Source organism: Microtus oregoni, unplaced genomic scaffold (assembly GCF_018167655.1).
Source record: "Microtus oregoni isolate MIOR12 unplaced genomic scaffold, Mior012 000002F_ref0000024, whole genome shotgun sequence".
In the NCBI taxonomy this organism is placed as follows: domain Eukaryota; kingdom Metazoa; phylum Chordata; class Mammalia; order Rodentia; family Cricetidae; genus Microtus; species Microtus oregoni.
This window is the reverse complement of record NW_024543061.1, coordinates 87,237,903-87,255,361: the sequence shown is the minus strand read 5'-3', so window position 1 is coordinate 87,255,361 and position 17,459 is coordinate 87,237,903. Positions and strand designations below refer to the sequence as shown.

The 17,459-nt window shown below is 47.3% G+C and overlaps 2 protein-coding genes across 5 annotated transcripts in view; one reads left to right on the top strand and one right to left on the bottom strand.

The window, feature by feature from the left end:
* Ccdc91 (coiled-coil domain containing 91) overlaps positions 1–17,459 on the bottom strand; it is a 172,628-nt gene that overhangs the window by 127,630 nt on the left and 27,539 nt on the right. For 3 of the 4 annotated variants that reach the window (XM_041639198.1, XM_041639192.1, XM_041639216.1), the window contains 2 exons: positions 11,612–11,655; positions 9,076–9,154 (listed from right to left, as the gene is read on the bottom strand). In XM_041639198.1, coding sequence (XP_041495132.1) covers positions 9,076–9,154; positions 11,612–11,641 — 109 coding nt within the window. In that variant the 5' untranslated portion in view covers positions 11,642–11,655. Of the gene's footprint in view, positions 1–9,075; positions 9,155–11,611; positions 11,656–17,459 lie in introns of those variants that run through there. The other variant, XM_041639208.1, reaches the window with a different exon arrangement.
* Positions 16,938–17,415, top strand: LOC121438794 (60S ribosomal protein L27a-like). The gene has a single exon (XM_041639229.1). The coding sequence runs from the start codon at positions 16,939–16,941 to the stop codon at positions 17,383–17,385; it is 447 nt and encodes a 148-aa protein (XP_041495163.1). The 5' UTR covers position 16,938; the 3' UTR covers positions 17,386–17,415.

Here is a 17,459-nt window from a genome sequence, read left to right as displayed (position 1 = left end):
CCTTCACCCACTTGGAGCTCAAGGTGAATGTGACCTGAAAGCAAGGAGATGAGAACCTGTCTTGCAAACAGCAGTCAAGGTCAGGAAAGGGGGGACAAAAGAAGGAAAAGAGGAAGAGAAGCAACTGGAGAAGGAAGCATCAGACACTTCATCCCCAAAGTGGAAAAGTGGGACACGAAAACAGAGGAGGGGATGGGGAAGAGGAGAGGACAGGAGGGGGAGGACCAGAGGACAGGAGGGGGAGGACCAGAGGACAGGAGGGGGTTGGGGTTGGTGAAAGATGAAAAGAGAAAGCAAAATATAAATAACTCAAAGGACAAGTTTTATATCAGATTATATATGAAGGGCACATGATAAATGAAAGCAACCAGGCTGCCTCTCTCAGCAACAGAGCCTTACCCTGCTCACCCCGAACTGATGGGCTCTGCATCTGAAGAGAAATAGCCCTCATCTAGTGCAGCCCCACACCCTTCTTCTCCATCCTGATGGGCTTCCCCGATTCTTGTTCCTGCCTTGAAGCTGCACTAGTTCTATAACCCAGCAGCACTTTGTGAACATTTATTTAATCTGGGCCTGTTTTACCAGCACACGCTCCATAAAGCAGACAGAAGGTCTCTTCTCAGTTCCTCACTGTCCACCTGTGGCGAACACAACCTAGGATCAAACGTGGGGACCCTTGCTTCAAACTGGCAAAGAACCAGCAAGAATCTAGAAAGGCCAGAGTAAAACCTGTAAGCACCATCAACACACCCCAGGAAAGCAAACACTGTTTACATCAGAAGGAGCACCTGGTGAAGTCACTGAAGGCTTACTCAACAAGGGAACAGACGATTCTATCGGCAACAACTTCCGCTGAAAACAAATGGCATTCTGTGCTGAGTTTCGAGAGAATGGTAGAAGCAGGAGCCTTTGAGTCTGCTGGGGTCCTTGCTAATAAACACGGCTGAACAATGCCCGCTGACCCTGACCACAGTGCTCTCTCCAGCCTGTGCTGTTACAGCTCAAGTGGTGTGCTGTCCAATCTGACAGAACCTCTCACAAAAACGTAAGCAACGTGTGTGTGTGTGTGTGTGTGTGTGTGTGGTGTGATGCAGGTGTGGGTCTGACACTGACGTGTGTGTGTGTGATGTGTGGGTGTGACACTGACGTGTGTGTGTGATGTGTGGGTGTGACACTGACGTGTGTGTGTGTGATGTGTGGGTGTGACACTGACGTGTGTGTGTGTGATGTGTGGGTGTGACACTGACGTGTGAGTGTGTGTGATGTGTGGGTGTGACACTGACGTGTGTGTGTGATGTGTGGGTGTGACACTGACGTGTGTGTGGGTGTGACACTGACGTGTGTGTGTGTGATGTGTGGGTGTGACACTGACGTGTGTGTGTGTGTGTGATGTGTGGGTGTGACACTGACGTGTGAGTGTGTGTGATGTGTGGGTGTGACACTGACGTGTGTGTGTGTGATGTGTGGGTGTGACACTGACGTGTGTGTGTGTGATGTGTGGGTGTGACACTGACGTGTGTGTGTGGGTGTGATGTGTGGGTGTGACACTGACGTGTGTGTGTGTGTGATGTGTGGGTGTGACACTGACGTGTGAGTGTGTGTGATGTGTGGGTGTGACACTGACGTGTGTGTGTGTGTGATGTGTGGGTGTGACACTGACGTGTGTGTGTGTGATGTGTGGGTGTGACACTGACGTGTGTGTGTGATGTGTGGGTGTGACACTGACGTGTGTGTGTGTGGGTGTGATGTGTGTGAGCACTACAGCATGCACGCCAACTCCAGAATAACATCTTACTACTGTTTAGGCACAGAATGGCTGAAACTTCAAACTGTCCACAGTAAACACTTCTGTAGAATGAAGCCTGGGTAAAATTTTCATTATTTCTCCACAGTTCAAACACATATCTCTACACACACATATCCCTGCCTATTTTCTTAGTATATTAGGCAAGTTCTGTGTTATTTATCCTAAAATTACTTTACATGGTCCAGTTAGCCAAAACAATCTATATGAAGTTATTGACAGTAAAACTGGACTTCATTAGATTCACAGAAAGAAAGAGAAGGGGGAGAGAGAGGGGGAGGGAAGGAGGGAAGGAGGGAGGGAGGGAGATCAACCTATTTTCCATGTTAGTCTAAAGAAGGGAACTTTCAGGTTAGGAACGAGGTGAACTGGGCTCCCCACATATGCCTGGCCAGTGCCCAGCTGCTGGGCTACATGCCGAGCCCTCTTTCCACTTTTTGAGACAGGGTATCGTTAAGTTGCCCAGACTGGCCTTGAACTCATGATGCTCCTTCGTTGCCCTCTGGAGCAGCTGAGATTCTAGGCCTGTGCCATCAAGCCCAGCTTCAGAAGTTACATGAAATGATTCCCTCTTCACATGAGCCAAGCTTTAATAAGAAAAAAACTTAGTAGTTATGAGCTGCAAGGCAAGAGTATCAAGCAAATTAATACAGAAGTCAAAAGTGAGATCAAAAGGCTTCTATTAGGCCTAATAGCAATACTTAAATCAAGTGAGATTTTGTAACTGCATAGTTTATATGATTTATTCAGAAGAACATGGTAATTATAGGTACAAGCCTTGAATACACTGCACAGGTTACTAAAACACTCAGAGGAATATCATAAAAATAGGTCAAATTATAATCACCAATCATTAGCTAAATGTCTTCTACTTCAGTATTTAGAATCCACAAAAATGAAAGGGAAAAAGACTTTAAAATAAAAGTCCACAAACAACAAACACACAGATGTAAGTCCCAGCCCACTGAGCCCTCACGGGAAACCAGCGTGGGTGCAGGCAGGAGTGGTCGTGGTCACCTGGCAGCAGCGTGATGATTGATGGCTTTGCTGGGGCAGTGAGCAGAAGTCGAGAAACCCAAGGGGCTGCCCCATTTGGGCAGCAACCGATGGGATGGGATGCAGGATAGTCACACAGAGCAGACAGGATGTGGGACAGGAGATGCGGGACATACTGAGGAGACAGGGATGGTTTGTAGGATTCCAAAACCTCAAGAAATAAGGCCAGCTTGCCAGTGGAAGGGCCAGGAACACGGAGGAGTGGACAGGAAGCTCTGAGACCTGAGGGGAAGCAAGAGGAACCTGAAAACTCAACCTTGTGGCATAAAGTGAGAGTTGATTTAAACCCACATCAGCAAAGACAGCGAGCACACGGGATAACAATGGAGAGCTGGGGTCCTGTCAGAGTAGCAGGACTCAGAGAATGAATCTCTCTTTCTAGGGCATTGATCACCATGACTTACAGGCTGAGGTTCAGCTAATCCAACATTGGCTGACAGTGAACAGAAAGTCTGCGAATCCAGGACTTGTTCAGTCTACAAGACCAATGTCTCAGCTGGAATCCCAAAGAAGCAGGCTTAAAGCAGTGAAGGCATGGCCTTGCTGGCCAGGCAAAGAGGAGAAGCTTCCTTCTTGTGTGTCCTTATATAGGCTTCTAGAAGAGGGTGTGGCCCTGATTAAAGATGTGTCCAAGATCTGGATCAAAGGGGAGTGTTTTCCTACCTCAAAGGCCAGGACTAGAAGCGGATCCACCCACTTCACACAGGGCAAAAAATACCCCAGAGGTGTTCTTCCCATTTCTAGATTGTAGCTCCTTCCAGATGTAGTCAAGTTGACAACAGAGAGTAACCATGCCAGGCCCTGACGGCTATGCAGGGCACCCCTGCCAGATGGCCTCACACCTCCCTCTCTTCTCACTCACTCCTTAAGAATTCCCACTACAGAAAACTTACTGTTTCTGTCTATCTATAGCTAGGCTTGTAAGAGGCCAAGAGTGTGGAAACAAAGAATGTGAGGAAGGAGATGATTCTGTCTGCTGCAATGGTCTCTAGAATTCACAACAGCAGCTTTGGACCAGATGTGAAAATTAAAATACATAAAACAGGACCACTTTCTCTTAAGTATTAGAAGTTTCCGCGGTAGCACTTGTATTACAAGTATATATCTATTTGGAAAGAATACAGTCATGACATTAATGTCTTATCACTTGGCCCATGTAGTTTAAACCAGGTACCCCAACTCATCTAGAATAAGCTTTGTAAATTACAGAGCTATAACAAGAAAAAGAATAAAACAATAAGCTGAGAGCTCAAAGGTCACCTAGCATTTCCGTTTACACACTGTCTGACAGAATTTCAGAGCAGCCACAGACAGCTGGAGACCAAGGGTCACTGCCATAGTCTGCTTCGGTTGTCAACTTGACACTCTTGGAAGAGGGACCCTTGACTGGGAAATCCCCTGCTGGATTTTTTTCAGAGCATGTCTATGGGTCATCTTCCTAATTGTTAACTGACGTACGAGGGCCCAGCCTACTGAGGGCATAAGGGTAGCTGAGCAAGGCAGGGGAGCAGATCCGCAGCAGTCTTCCTCCGTGGTCTCTGCTTCAGCTCCCGCCTCAGATTCCTGCCCTGACATCTCTCAATGAACTACAACCCTTAAGACAACAACCTCTCCGCCACAAGATGCTCTTGGTCATGATGTTTACCACGGCAACAGGAAACTAACTCAACTAGGGTAGTCACGGCCGCACGGCAGAGCACATCGGCAAAGTCAGAGCAACACCACCAGTCCATCTCCTGGTGTGCACACATTAACCAAGGCGGGAGCCACACACAAGACCAAGCATGCTACTGCAGGAGCAGCTCACAGCTCTACAGAGCTGTCTTCCTCAGTGCGATTTAAGGAGGCTGGCCCTGACATCACAAGCAGAAAGGGACATGAATAGCCTTGGCCTGAGAAGAAAATGCATTACGTAGCAAAAGGAAACCATATGGCAACCTTCCCTCAGATAGCGAAATTACAATACAACGACAATCCACGGTCTGCGATGGTCAACAGTTAAGGGCACTGACTGCTCTTCCAGAGGAAGATTCCCAAAACCTCATGGCAGTTGACAACTTTCCAGTCCCAAGAGACCTGATGCCCCACCTTGCCTACACAGGCACCGTGAACTCATACGGAACACGGACATATATGTAGGCAATAAACCCATACATATACAAAATAAATGAAAAAGAAAAGAAAGCTCAGAGCCTGATCTAACAAGAATCTCTAAATGGGTAGGAAGCAGGAAGCAGAGAAAGTTTTAAATGTTTTCCACACTACTGTCATCCAGTGTGGGGGTCAAAACCATTCCTGAAGTCAGGCCAGCCACACATCCTCACTAAGGAAGGCAATTCGGAGTCAAGTTAAAAGTAGAACACAGAAAAGAGAACATTATTCAACGGGGCCACACTGGGAAGAGGGGCAAAGACCAAACAGAGGGCCCAGGAAAGGACAGCTCAGCAGTGCTGGTCAAGGTGTGGTTCCGCCCACCGCTCACCCCTGGGCTCCAGTCTGTCTGTCAGGTGGTCTGAGGAGTTGTCAGAACTATGAAATCTGTTCCTAGAGCACAAGTAGCTCATTTTTTCCTCCTCTCAGCATGAACTTTCAGGGAAAATCTCATTTCTTCGGGGCCCATTACTTCACCAGTCTCTGTCAGACTAAGACATGAGAGTCTCTTGAAAATGTCACCTGCCAGGCTGGTTACACTGCCTGTAAGACACAGGCACTGAGCGAGCAAGGAGTCACTTTCCAGTTCTACCACAGACGCAGATCCGACCAGCGAATCTTGTGCTTTTTACTGCCACGTGAAAAACGTGCAAACCACACTCAAGAAAATACACAAAGAAATGTGTATGCTTGGGTCTTCAGCCCTCGAGAGGCCTAACACAGATCCCCCTGGGAGAGCAGGGCTAGTGGAGAGAGGAAGGGGATTAATAGGATGACCAATTTGCTATCCTAGGCTTTCCTGGCCGGGAGAATGGAGAACGGAAAGACTGAACCATGAAATCAAAAAAGCATCTGTCTTCCAGGTTCCCCTCTGCCAAGGTCTTGGGAGGAATGTTTGAGCTTTCCTGTTGGCTTTGTATGCAAATAGCTCCAGATGCAGAGGAACCACATCTAAGTCGCTCCCTCAGCATCTGCTGGTCCAATTCCCATCATTCCTTCTGCAGGGCCGGCTTGTGACAGACAGTTTAGTCTGCCCTCTTTATAAGCTGTTTTGAAGGAGCTAATTTGGATTAAAGTATCTATCTGGACCACTTGTTTTCCCTTTGATGGTCACTGAATTCTAATGTGGTCTGTGCAGAGCAGCAAGGAACTCGGAGGCATTATTGGGGAGGACAGTGCTCAAGGTTTGTGCCTCCCACCTCGCCTTCTACACAACTTACATTTGTACGGTCAAAGGCAAAAAGTGAACAGTCTTTTTTTTTTCTTTGCCTTTTAAAACTGTGCCACCCACATTGTACAAAATGGCTTTGTAACACATCCTGACCCAGCACTCACTGTAGGCAGCTACTAACAAGGACTTGAAGCTCACAAATGGGGCAGAAGATCTGCCAACCTCCCACCCCCCCAAAAAAAGCATCTGGGGAAAGCTCCATCCTCCTAGCAACAGCTTCCAGTCCGCAACTCACAGACCTGGGTGCCCAGCGCTGCAAGCGCCTTCTGCATCTACGGCAGAGGAGTGAGTCCACAGTGAACACGGAAATAACCTCAATAAATTCCATGAATTCTGAAACTCTGGCTCTGCTACCAGGAGAGGCACAATTTAAAAAAAAAAAGAAAGAAAGAAAGAAAGAAAGAAAGGAAGGAGGGAGGGAAGGAAGGAAGGAAGGCAGGCATACAGATGCCTAACGAAGTATTAAGAACTGACAAAGTCAAGTACAGATGAACAGATGAGCCCTTCTTTCTGTCTCAAGAGCACAGGGGAGGGGCAGAAGGGAAGGGAGGGGCAAGCATAAGTGACACAGGGGTAAAGCAGGTGCAGGGAAGACATCACCACAGGGGGCAGTCGAGGGAGACCCCAATCCCAGGGTCTCCACATATATACAAGCTTTCACACTCACATGTGTGTGTTCACCTGCACATGTCTATCAGCAGACAAACATTAATTTCAGGGAAATAAAAGGAGAACAGCATTCCTTTTATAGACATTATAAAAAATAATTATTTTTTAATTTCATAAAACAAGATTTCTTAGCAAAAAAAAATTTACTTATCTAAAACTCATGGCAACTTTGAATGTTGTTATAATATCCAGCACGCGAGTCCTGAACGGTTTTCCAGAAGCCCAGGACCCAGATGCAGCCACCATTGCTCCTGAACCTGCACTGAACTACATTGTGCTCTAACGTGCAGGAAATCCATCTCTTATCACACAGGGAAACCAGGGAGACATGAGAGAAGCTCGGTGCTTCTGAGCATCCGTGGCCACTCTTTAGAAACAGATCCCATCGTGAACGTGTGCATGCGGACGGTGTGTCTGCCACGGCACTCATGGGAGTCGGGACACTGCACGCACTGGTCCTCTGTTCTTACCAGGGCTCCGGAGGTGGAACTCAGCTGTCAGGGGATGGGTGTTTTACTCGCTGATCCGGGTCACAGCCCCGTGACTACTCCTATCAATCACCACTTCCAGGTCATGCGTCTGAACTGAACGTCCTCAGAACACTTACCTCAGAAACACACACATCCAGCTCTTAGCAATCACTGAAGGTTTCCAAGGCTGATATATTTTTGAAGCAAAGTTGAGTTTTCTGCTCTTATATCTTATCATTAAGACTACTTAATTATTCACCTTGGACTGAAAATAACCAAGAAGAGAGAACTGCAGTAAATCTACTCAGCAGTCATCAAGAATCACAGAGCACTGGCTCAAGGTATGACTACCTTAGTGGTTCGAATTCCAAAAGATTCAAACCTATTTCCTGCCCTAAAAAGACTCTAATAGGCATGTAAAGATGTCACACATGAGATCACAGTTTAAAATCACCTAACAACTATCCTCACGGTATCACCATTCAAAATAGCCAAAGGCAAAATGAACCCAAGTGTCCATAAAAATAAATAAAAACTGGGATTTTAGGATTAAAGAAAAGGAAACTGGGGCAGATGGTGAACAAGAATGAAACTTGAGGGCACTGTACTGATTGGGATAAGCCAGGCACAGCAATCAGCCTGAGTGATTGCCCACGAACACACCTACAGGCTTCACAGGGAGAGACCGTGCACGGCAGTGGTTTCCAGGAATGAAGGGGAAGGGAGAGGGAAGGTCACCGGTGTCAGTTGTACAAGACACAGTACTAACCTATTCATTAGGATAAGAAAGATGGCAAGCTTCATCACCACTTTCAAATACGAATTAGAATGCACCAAGCACCAAGCAGGAGGAACAAGATGGCAAACTGAATCACCATTTTCAAATATGAATTAGGATACACCAAGCACAGAGCAGGAGGAACAAAATGGCATTATGACGGTGCTTCAGGTATCAAAACAGAACTAGAAAATGGTCCCAAGGAAGGTAGCATTTCCCCCTTGGCCAGCTCTCCCTGGAACGACAGCAATGCTATGGGCTGCACTTTGATCTTCAGGCAAGCTTGGTTAGATAACGAACAAACATGGCAACATCCCACCACTGTTTTCTAGACCATAAACACGCTGAGAGTATTCCTCCTCCCTCGTGCCCCTCCAGCATCTCCATCATCGTTTTCTGAGGATGAGCATTCATTCTGACAGTGTAAGACGGGGTCCCAGAGTAAATTTGATGTGCATCTAAAGATGGGTAGGGTAGCGAACAGGTTTTGAAAATATTTATTGGTCAACTGTTATTTTTAACTTGTAGTACTTGTGAATGTTTCACTGTAAAGAAACTGTTGTATATGAACAGCAATGGGCATCACAAAGTGAGACCAAAATGGGGCCTGTCATACAGATGGCCCAGGGAGCATCTTGACACCTTCCTACACCAAGGTAAAATTGAGCGATGTGTGTTGTAAGATTCAGTGCTCCGCATCCCCTTTTACAGCCAGTCTCCAGATAGCACAGACTGTACATTGCAATTCAGACTTTGAGAAAAAGAAAATTTGGATTCAGAGTAAGTCTAGGACACTGTATTTTTCAGATCAAAAAAACAAAAACAAAAAAAACCCTTGAGAAATGGGTTTTAAAAACAGCAAAAATCACTTTAAATAGAGGAAAAAAAGAATCCAGTGACCAGGAGGTAGTAGTACCTGCAGGAAAGGTGGCCCAGGGGACAGCAGGGGACATCGCTTGGTTTCCACTGTGTTCACCATCAAAGGTCTCTGCAGCCTGTAAGACAAGACCAGACCACCTGAAAAGACCTAAAGGGCTGTACTGTGTACCAGCAGTCACACACCTGCCCCACAGGCATGCTTCTGCCACAGGCCACTCACTCACACTCTCTCTGAACACCCACTGCCACAACCTCCCTACTCTTCCCCTGCACTCTCCCCGCTGACAGGTCCCAGGTAAATGGCCCCCTCATCCCAACAACCTCCTGTTAATGTCATGTTCATTTCATGTATCTTTCATGATGTCTTCACTGTGATCCTTCCATCACCTATTCTAACTCACCACATTTATCCATCCACGTAAAAATTTCCTCATAAACAGACTGAGCAAATCTTTGATGTAAAATGATCTTTATAATTAGCATACAACTTAGAGGCCAATCTGAAAGAGCAGTGAGCCTGTCTTCTTGAACAATCTACTCGGGTCTCTCAGGCATTAAACACTAGGGAAAGACAAAAGCCAGCATCTTCAATGAATGGCTCACAAGGCTCACAGCGAGAGCACCAAGGTTTCCGTCTCTCAGGTAACTATTAAGCAAGATTATTACTGAAATCAGAGTCACGATTTCATCATTTTAATTCCCATTCTGCACTGAGTGCCAGGCAAATCAGAAGTCAAAGGACACAGGCTGCGGGGGACAGAGGATACAGCTGTGCTGTCCACTAGCTGTGAAAATGAGAAGACCTTCCTCTCTTCCACAGCGAAACTGCAGAGTGAGCACGTCTGGTGAACACATGAAACTGCCCGTTAACGCTGGGTCTCGTGTCCACAAGACTGACAAACCAAAGGGACAATGAGTTCAATTGTCACTTGCGAAAGCAACAACCAACTTTGGCTTTTCTATGGATCTCTTATGGTTTAGACACATGGATATGGTCGGATGGGACCCTTAAATATAGCTTCCAAGCACCACGGCAGCCACGCGATAGCATGAAACACACCTTGTCCTCTATCAATGGAAAACTAACAAATTGTAAACGTTCCATTTAACATAAATTAGAGTCAACACACAAACTATTAAAACAAGAGCATGACACATTCAGGTGATATTTTTAAAAACCAGTTTGGGATGAAACATGGAATGCATGTATGTCTACACTGCCTGCCTGCACATACAAAACACATTTCTACACTGGCTGCCTAGATAGGGAGAACACGTGTGTCTACAGCAGCTGTCTGCACATGGAGAACACGTGTGTCTACAGCACCTGTCTGCACATGGAGAACACGTGTGTCTACAGCAGCTGTCTGCACGTGGAGAACACGTGTGTCTACACTGCCTGCCTGCACAATGGCAGCTCTAAAAGGCAGAAGGAAAACAACTTCCTGCTGAAAAGAACCGCGTATTCCTCCCAAGTAACCCGCGCTTCTCCCATTCACATTAATCACACTCCCTAACACGTACAGTTCTCTTTTTACCATGTCCAAGCTAGGTGAGCGACTTTAAAAAAGAGGAACAGAGAGTCCTCCTGTGGGAGGTTCTAAGACTTGAGCCCTGGCATTTGACTCTTTTTTTTTTTCAAGACAGGGTTTTTCTGTAGCTTTGGAGCCTGTCTTGGAACTCCCTTTGTAGACCAGGCTGGCCTCGAACTCACAGAGATCTGCCTGCCTCTGCCTCTGGCATTTGACTCTTAATCCAGAGATTTTCCTACAAGACTATACTGGCTCTGTAAAAATAACTGGGTTATAAACTATTCCAATAAAATGAACACACACTGAAAAGGACCAAGAAAAAGACACTACATTTTCAGCTGACAGCGCCAACTTAACAAACGTCCCCAAAACCTGAGAGAGCAACCTTGAGGCACAGCACTGACCAGCAGCAACCCTGGAGGTCCGTGTGTCTCACACAGGGCATCCTCGCTCCATCACTGCAGACAGGAGCAGGGCTATGGTAGTCGGGCTCTCACTGGATTGACAGCTGTGTCCCCATCCTCTGCTGGAGGCCTGGGCACTTCCTGATGCCTCCCTAGCCACATTAATTACCCCGATTTACACCACGGCAAGATCAATGCTTCAGGAAGAACCCATCTCAGTGTCTGGGGGCTGACTCCTCTTCATTTTCCTTGACTCCAACCTCTGTTTCAGAGTGAGTAGGAGTAGATCATGAAGGTAGGGACAATAGCTCAGTTTACCAACTGTCTGCCTTACAGGACCACTGGGCATTGTGCCATGCGTCTGTAATCCCAAGTGCTAGGAAAGTCGACCCTGAGGCTAGCCAGCCAGCATAGCCTACTGGACAAGTTCCAGGCCAGTGAAAGACCCTGTCTTTAAAAAATATAGTGGACAGGACCAAAGAGGAGACCCACGTGGTCGTGCTCTGGGCTGCAGGCACTCGCGTGGCCCACGCAGCAGCAGCCACACACACAGAGAACAGACCAGGAAACAATGGGCGCAAATGCGTTTCTGTGGCGGGTTACGTCACCTGGAGCCAAACAGACGTGTTATACACACCTCAAAGCCGCCGAAGTCGTCATCGTCCATGCTTCCCGCGGCACCTGAAACACAGCAAGGGACATGAGCACAGCGTGGAGCACACCTGGGACCTACAGGAACACACACTCCTGAGCTGTGTCGTGTGGATCGTGAAAGGCTTTCCTAAACTCTATGGGTGTGTGGAGCACACCTGGGACCTACAGGAACACACACTCCTGAGCTGTGTCGTGTGGATCGTGAAAGGCTTTCCTAAACTCTATGGGTGTGTGGAGCACACCTGGGACCTACAGGAACACACCCTCCTGAGCTGTGTCGTGTGGATCGTGAAAGGCTTTCCTAAACTCTATGGGTGTGTGGAGCACACCTGGGACCTACAGGAACACACACTCCTGAGCTGTGTCGTGTGGATCGTGAAAGGCTTTCCTAAACTCTATGGGTGTGTGGAGCACACCTGGGACCTACAGGAACACACACTCCTGAGCTGTGTCGTGTGGATCGTGAAAGGCTTTCCTAAACTCTATGGGTGTGTGGAGCACACCTGGGACCTACAGGAACACACACTCCTGAGCTGTGTCGTGCGGATCGTGAAAGGCTTTCCTAAACTCTATGGGTGTGTTTCTTAATCACGTAAAAAAAAAAAAAAAAAAAAAAAACAGCTGGCAATTGGCTTTTACTTTCTGGCAAAATTAGCAATTTCTGGAACCTTTTCAGTAACCATGCATCTTGCCATTTTCTGTTGAGACTCCAGGAGTGGAAAAATATTCTTTTACATTTTAATTTGCTTTTCCCAAAGTGGCGCTAGGCCCCCTCGGTAATGCTTCCTGCTTTCCGAATCTACTCCTCAGCTGTCTGGCAGCATCAGCACAAACTCCAGTTAAGAACAGGACTGTGGTGAATTTTTGGAAATCTGTCCCCACCACAAAGGTTCTTCCCTCGGTTTCATGGCCGGGCTGAGTTAGATTTTCAAAATTGATCAGCATTTTTGAGCTGTGGCCACGACTTCTGGAGCATTTGATATGTGTATTTTTAGCTGAAACTGCTTTGCACTTCTGGAAAAATGTGGAGCAAGTTACTGGCTGGTCAAGGTAAATCAAGTCGTGTGTTCACGAGACAAGGCAGAAAACAGGAGAATACCCTGGATCCTTCACACCTTCAATCGGGAGGCAGGGGAGAGAAGCTGCAGCAAAGTCTGTACTGTGCTTCTTCCTAAGAACATTACAGAGGGGTCAAGGGTCCAGGCCTAGCACCTAGGCTCTGGCTCACAGCAGGAAGAAGAAAGCCTGAATCCTACCTAGTTAAATGTTCTCTCCCTACAACTGAGAACAGGAAGGCAGACAGGGCTTTGGCTCCATCCAGGGGGCCAGCAGCCATGCTGGGCTTCTTGAGAAATGCTTACCAACTACTCCATCAAGAAAACTCCACCCACTTCAAAAAGTCACAACAAAGAAATATGCTAATCACAGATTGTTTTCACTAAGTCAAGCAAATTCATTTCACAAAGAGTAGAAAACATAAAGAATGTTCGTGGACGGAAATAAGATAGTTTTATAAATGGCACTGAGTTCCTGGAACTGCTAACACAGTGAGGACAGCAATGCTGGCACCGTTGGCTCGCGGCCTCACAGTGCAGCGACATTTCCCAAAAGATGTGCTTTCATAAACTCAGAAACTAAAGCTACGCCAGCCATCTACAGGCAGCACCTAAAAGATACAGACCAGACTTCTAAGAACTGTCGATGGCAGTCAGTCTGAAATGACGTCACATTAATCATGTCTCAGCTGAGCAGGAGAAACTACAGGAGGAAACAACAGGCACCCTAATAAACAACAGTTAAACTGCAAACACCACAGCCGCCCCTTCACGTGAGCACCAACCTCCAGAGCCAATTACAAACTCCCCTTAGCATCTGTGAACACTGCACTCGGGTGCTCATTCTAAAGACTGGCATACTCGGAGTTAATACTCCTGTGTTTTCATAAGGCACATCCTGACACAGGATGGGACAGGAAGGGTGCCAGGGAGCCGACAACACAAGCATCGAGAGTGTTCGCCTGTGGTAAGGGGGCAGATCCCTAAATTCTGATTGAGCTGCGCAACACAGCAGAATGATGACCACTTACGCTCTGGGTTCCAGCAACTCCTACACACCGGATGAGACAAGACAGGGTTCCTCTTCTATACTGTCAAACAAGTAGTCACGTATTTTATTTATCAGTAAATAAATGTGTTCTAGACAGCTTAAGGTACGGCGCTACAAAGACGCTATTTTAAAGTCATAGCCTTTCTCCAAATAATTTGGATTCAAACCCTATGACAGTTTCCTTTTTTTTTTTTTGGTTTTTCGAGACAGGGTTTCTCTGTGGTTTTGGAGCCTGTCTCAAACTTTTGAATATGTAAGAGAAGGAAGACAACAGATGCTCTTTGCTGCTGATTGTGTGTGTGTGTGTGTGTGTGTGTGTGTGTGTGTGTGTGTATTAGAAACAGGGTCTCACTATGTAGCCCTAACTGGCCTGGAACTTGCTTTGCAGACCAGGCTGTCTTCAGATTCAGAGCTCTGCCTGCCTCTGCCTCCTGAATGCTGGGATTAAAGGTGTGAGCCACCATGCCTGGCCTCAACAGCACTGGCTTTAAAAACTCACTTTTACAGGGGTCGGAGAAACAGCTAAGTAGGTAAGGTATTTGCCACACAAGTATATGCACCATGGTTTAGGTTCCTAGAATTCACAGAAAAACAAAGCAGATGTGAAAGTCCTGTTCTCAGCACTTGGGAGGCACAGACAGGGAACCCTGGAGCAAGGTGGCCACTAGAATAGCCTGAATTGTCCAGCTCTGGCTTCTGCAAGAGAGCCTGCCTCAAAAATTAGTGATTAAAAAGTTTTTTTATTTGTTGTTTTTTTTTTTTGGTTTTTTTTTTTTTTTTTTTTTTTTTTTGGTTTTTCGAGACAGGGTTTCTCTGTAGCTTTGGAGCCTGTCCTGGAACTAGCTCTTGTAGACCAGGCTGACCTAGAACTCACAGAGATCCGCCTGTCTCTGCCTCTCGAGTGCTGGAATTACAGGCATGTGCCACCACTGCCCGGCTTAAGAAATAATTTCTAGGGAGGAAATAGTAGAGGCTCTTTGTGGATTCTGTCACGAGCCTTGGTTTTAGCTATGCACACAGTGATAAGGCTTTGTAAAGCACTTCGGAGATTTCGGGTTGTCGCCATCAGAACAGCAGGGAGCCCCGGGACACCTATGTCACTGAGTGAGGAGACTCTAAGTCAAAGCTACGAGAGTTAGTTCAGGGACCAAGACTAAAGGTCTTTATAATATCAGGTTCAACAATCTCAGAACTCACTATATGCAAATATGCAAATTAACCTTGCCTGTTGCTTTATTTAATCCCCCGTTCTGCCATCCTCGGTATTTAATAGACTGATGGTACTTTTAAAGAATGGCATGAGGAAAACAGACCAGAAAGTAAAACTTGTACACGGACGGCATAACACCCTCTGGAGCCGCCGCACAGATGTCAGCCGAGGTCCCTGAGAAGCTGCTGTGGTGTGGAAGAAGGCACAGGTCCAAGGAAAGGTACCATAAACAAGAGAGAAAACGGCCCAGGGTTGGGGAGATGACTTCAGAGGGGATCTATCTAGCTGAGAATATATCAGGGGACCTCTAAGACAGAAGATTTTAAACAGAGATTTTAAATAGAACATTTAAAAACTACATTTTATCCAAGTTTCCACTGAAAAATCTTCTTTAAAAATGACAAAAAAAATTGCTACATTAAAATGCTCATGTTTGCTCCTAAATACAAACAAGGTTTAAAGACAAGATAAATGAGAAGAGGCGCTGGCACCCATGGACAGCGGTGGGGAAGAGGCGCTGACACCCGTGGACAGCAGTGAGGAAGAGGCGCTGACACCCGTGGACAGCGGTGAAGAAGAGGCGCTGACACCCGTGGACAGCGGTGAAGAAGAGGCGCTGGCACCCGTGGACAGCGGTGAAGAAGAGGCGCTGGCACCCGTGGACAGCGGTGAAGAAGAGGCGCTGGCACCCGTGGACAGCGGTGAGGAAGAGGCGCTGACACCCGTGGACAGCTGTGGGGAAGAGGCGCTGACACCCGTGGACAGCGGTGAAGAAGAGGCGCTGGCACCCGTGGACAGCGGTGAGGAAGAGGCGCTGACACCAGTGGACAGCAGTGAGGAAGAGGCGCTGACACCCGTGAACAGCGGTGGGGAAGAGGCGCTGGCACCCATGAACAGCCATGGGGAAAAGGCGCTGGCACCCGTGGACAGCGGTGGGGAAGAGGCGCTGACACCCGTGGACAGTGGTGAGGAAGAGGTGTTGGCACCCGTGAGGCAGAGGTGGGGAAGAGGCGCTGGCACCCGTGAAGAGAGGAGAGGAGGCCCAGCTCCATTTCCCTCATGCTGGCCACAGAAGGTTCGAGAATGGGCAACTAGCAGCTGCTTACAGCGGAGACTCAAAATACAACCAGAGTCAAGCTGCACCTCAATCCCCTCTCAAAATCCATAGAGCCAGTCACTTGCAGCTCTTCCCCAGCAGGACACAGGTTTACCATCCGCTGCATTGGAAGGTGTGGTCAGGAGACCTGAGAGCAGGAGCTACCCAGACATTTCCCAGAGTTTATCAGACCTAGAGAAACCCTTTAGCTCCTGACTTCATTGAAGGGGAGGCCAGCATAAACACTGAAAGGACTCAAGGGCAGTGTCTAGCTGCTGCGGTTCAAATCCCAGCGCTGACAAGCACTGTGCTACAGTGGACAATGTAACTTCAACATTCTTGTCACTACAGGGGTCACTGAAGAGATTAAATAAGCTAAAACAGAAATGAGACACTTGGAATAGGAACCCATCCCTAAGATTTTACACATTCACTCTCAGACAACCAGAGAGGGGAGTAACGGCACAGACACAGAGACCAGACAACCGCAGACAGATGGCGGAAGAGCGAGCAGGTTCTCAAGCACACACCTTATCCTCAGAGAACCGTCAACAGGAGTGAGACACAAGGAATGACACCAGGGACACGAGAACGGGGCCTCCGGGGCCTCCGAAGTGTGCGAGGGAGGAAAGGGGAGCAGAAAGGAGGAGCTGAGACTGGAAGGTCTTGGAAATTTAAATTACAACTGTAGAAATGAAGAACTGTAAAATGGAAAATAAAGGGAGACTCCCTTAAAATGAAGCACATAAAAGAAAAATGGAAAGTAAGTAAAACATAAGAAACTTACTACGAAGTCATCAGCAAAATAATTCAAGAAAACTTTCTTTTATAAAACTACAGTGTAAGGGAGAAAACAAGAAAAAACACACCAGAGCCCCCTTTCCTTTCTGCCACCGCCATGACATCCAGACTGAGGAAGACCCGGAAACTCCGGGGCCACGTGAGCCACGGCCATGGCCGCATCGGTAAACACCGCAAGCATCCGGGAGGACGCGGGAACGCTGGAGGCATGCATCATCACAGGATCAACTTCGACAAATATCATCCAGGTTACTTCGGGAAAGTTGGGATGAGGCATTACCACTTAAAGAGGAACCAGAGCTTCTGCCCGACTGTCAACCTGGATAAACTGTGGACGCTGGTCAGTGAGCAGACCCGGGTCAATGCTGCCAAGAACAAGACTGGAGTTGCTCCCATCATTGATGTCGTGCGATCGGGCTACTACAAAGTTCTGGGGAAGGGAAAGCTCCCTAAGCAGCCTGTCATCGTGAAAGCCAAATTTTTCAGCAGAAGAGCTGAAGAGAAGATAAAGGGTGTTGGAGGTGCCTGTGTTCTGGTGGCTTGAAGCCACTCAGGGAGGCCAATTAAATGCTAACACTTTCCAAAAAAAAAAAAAGAAAGAAAGAAAGAAAGAAAGAA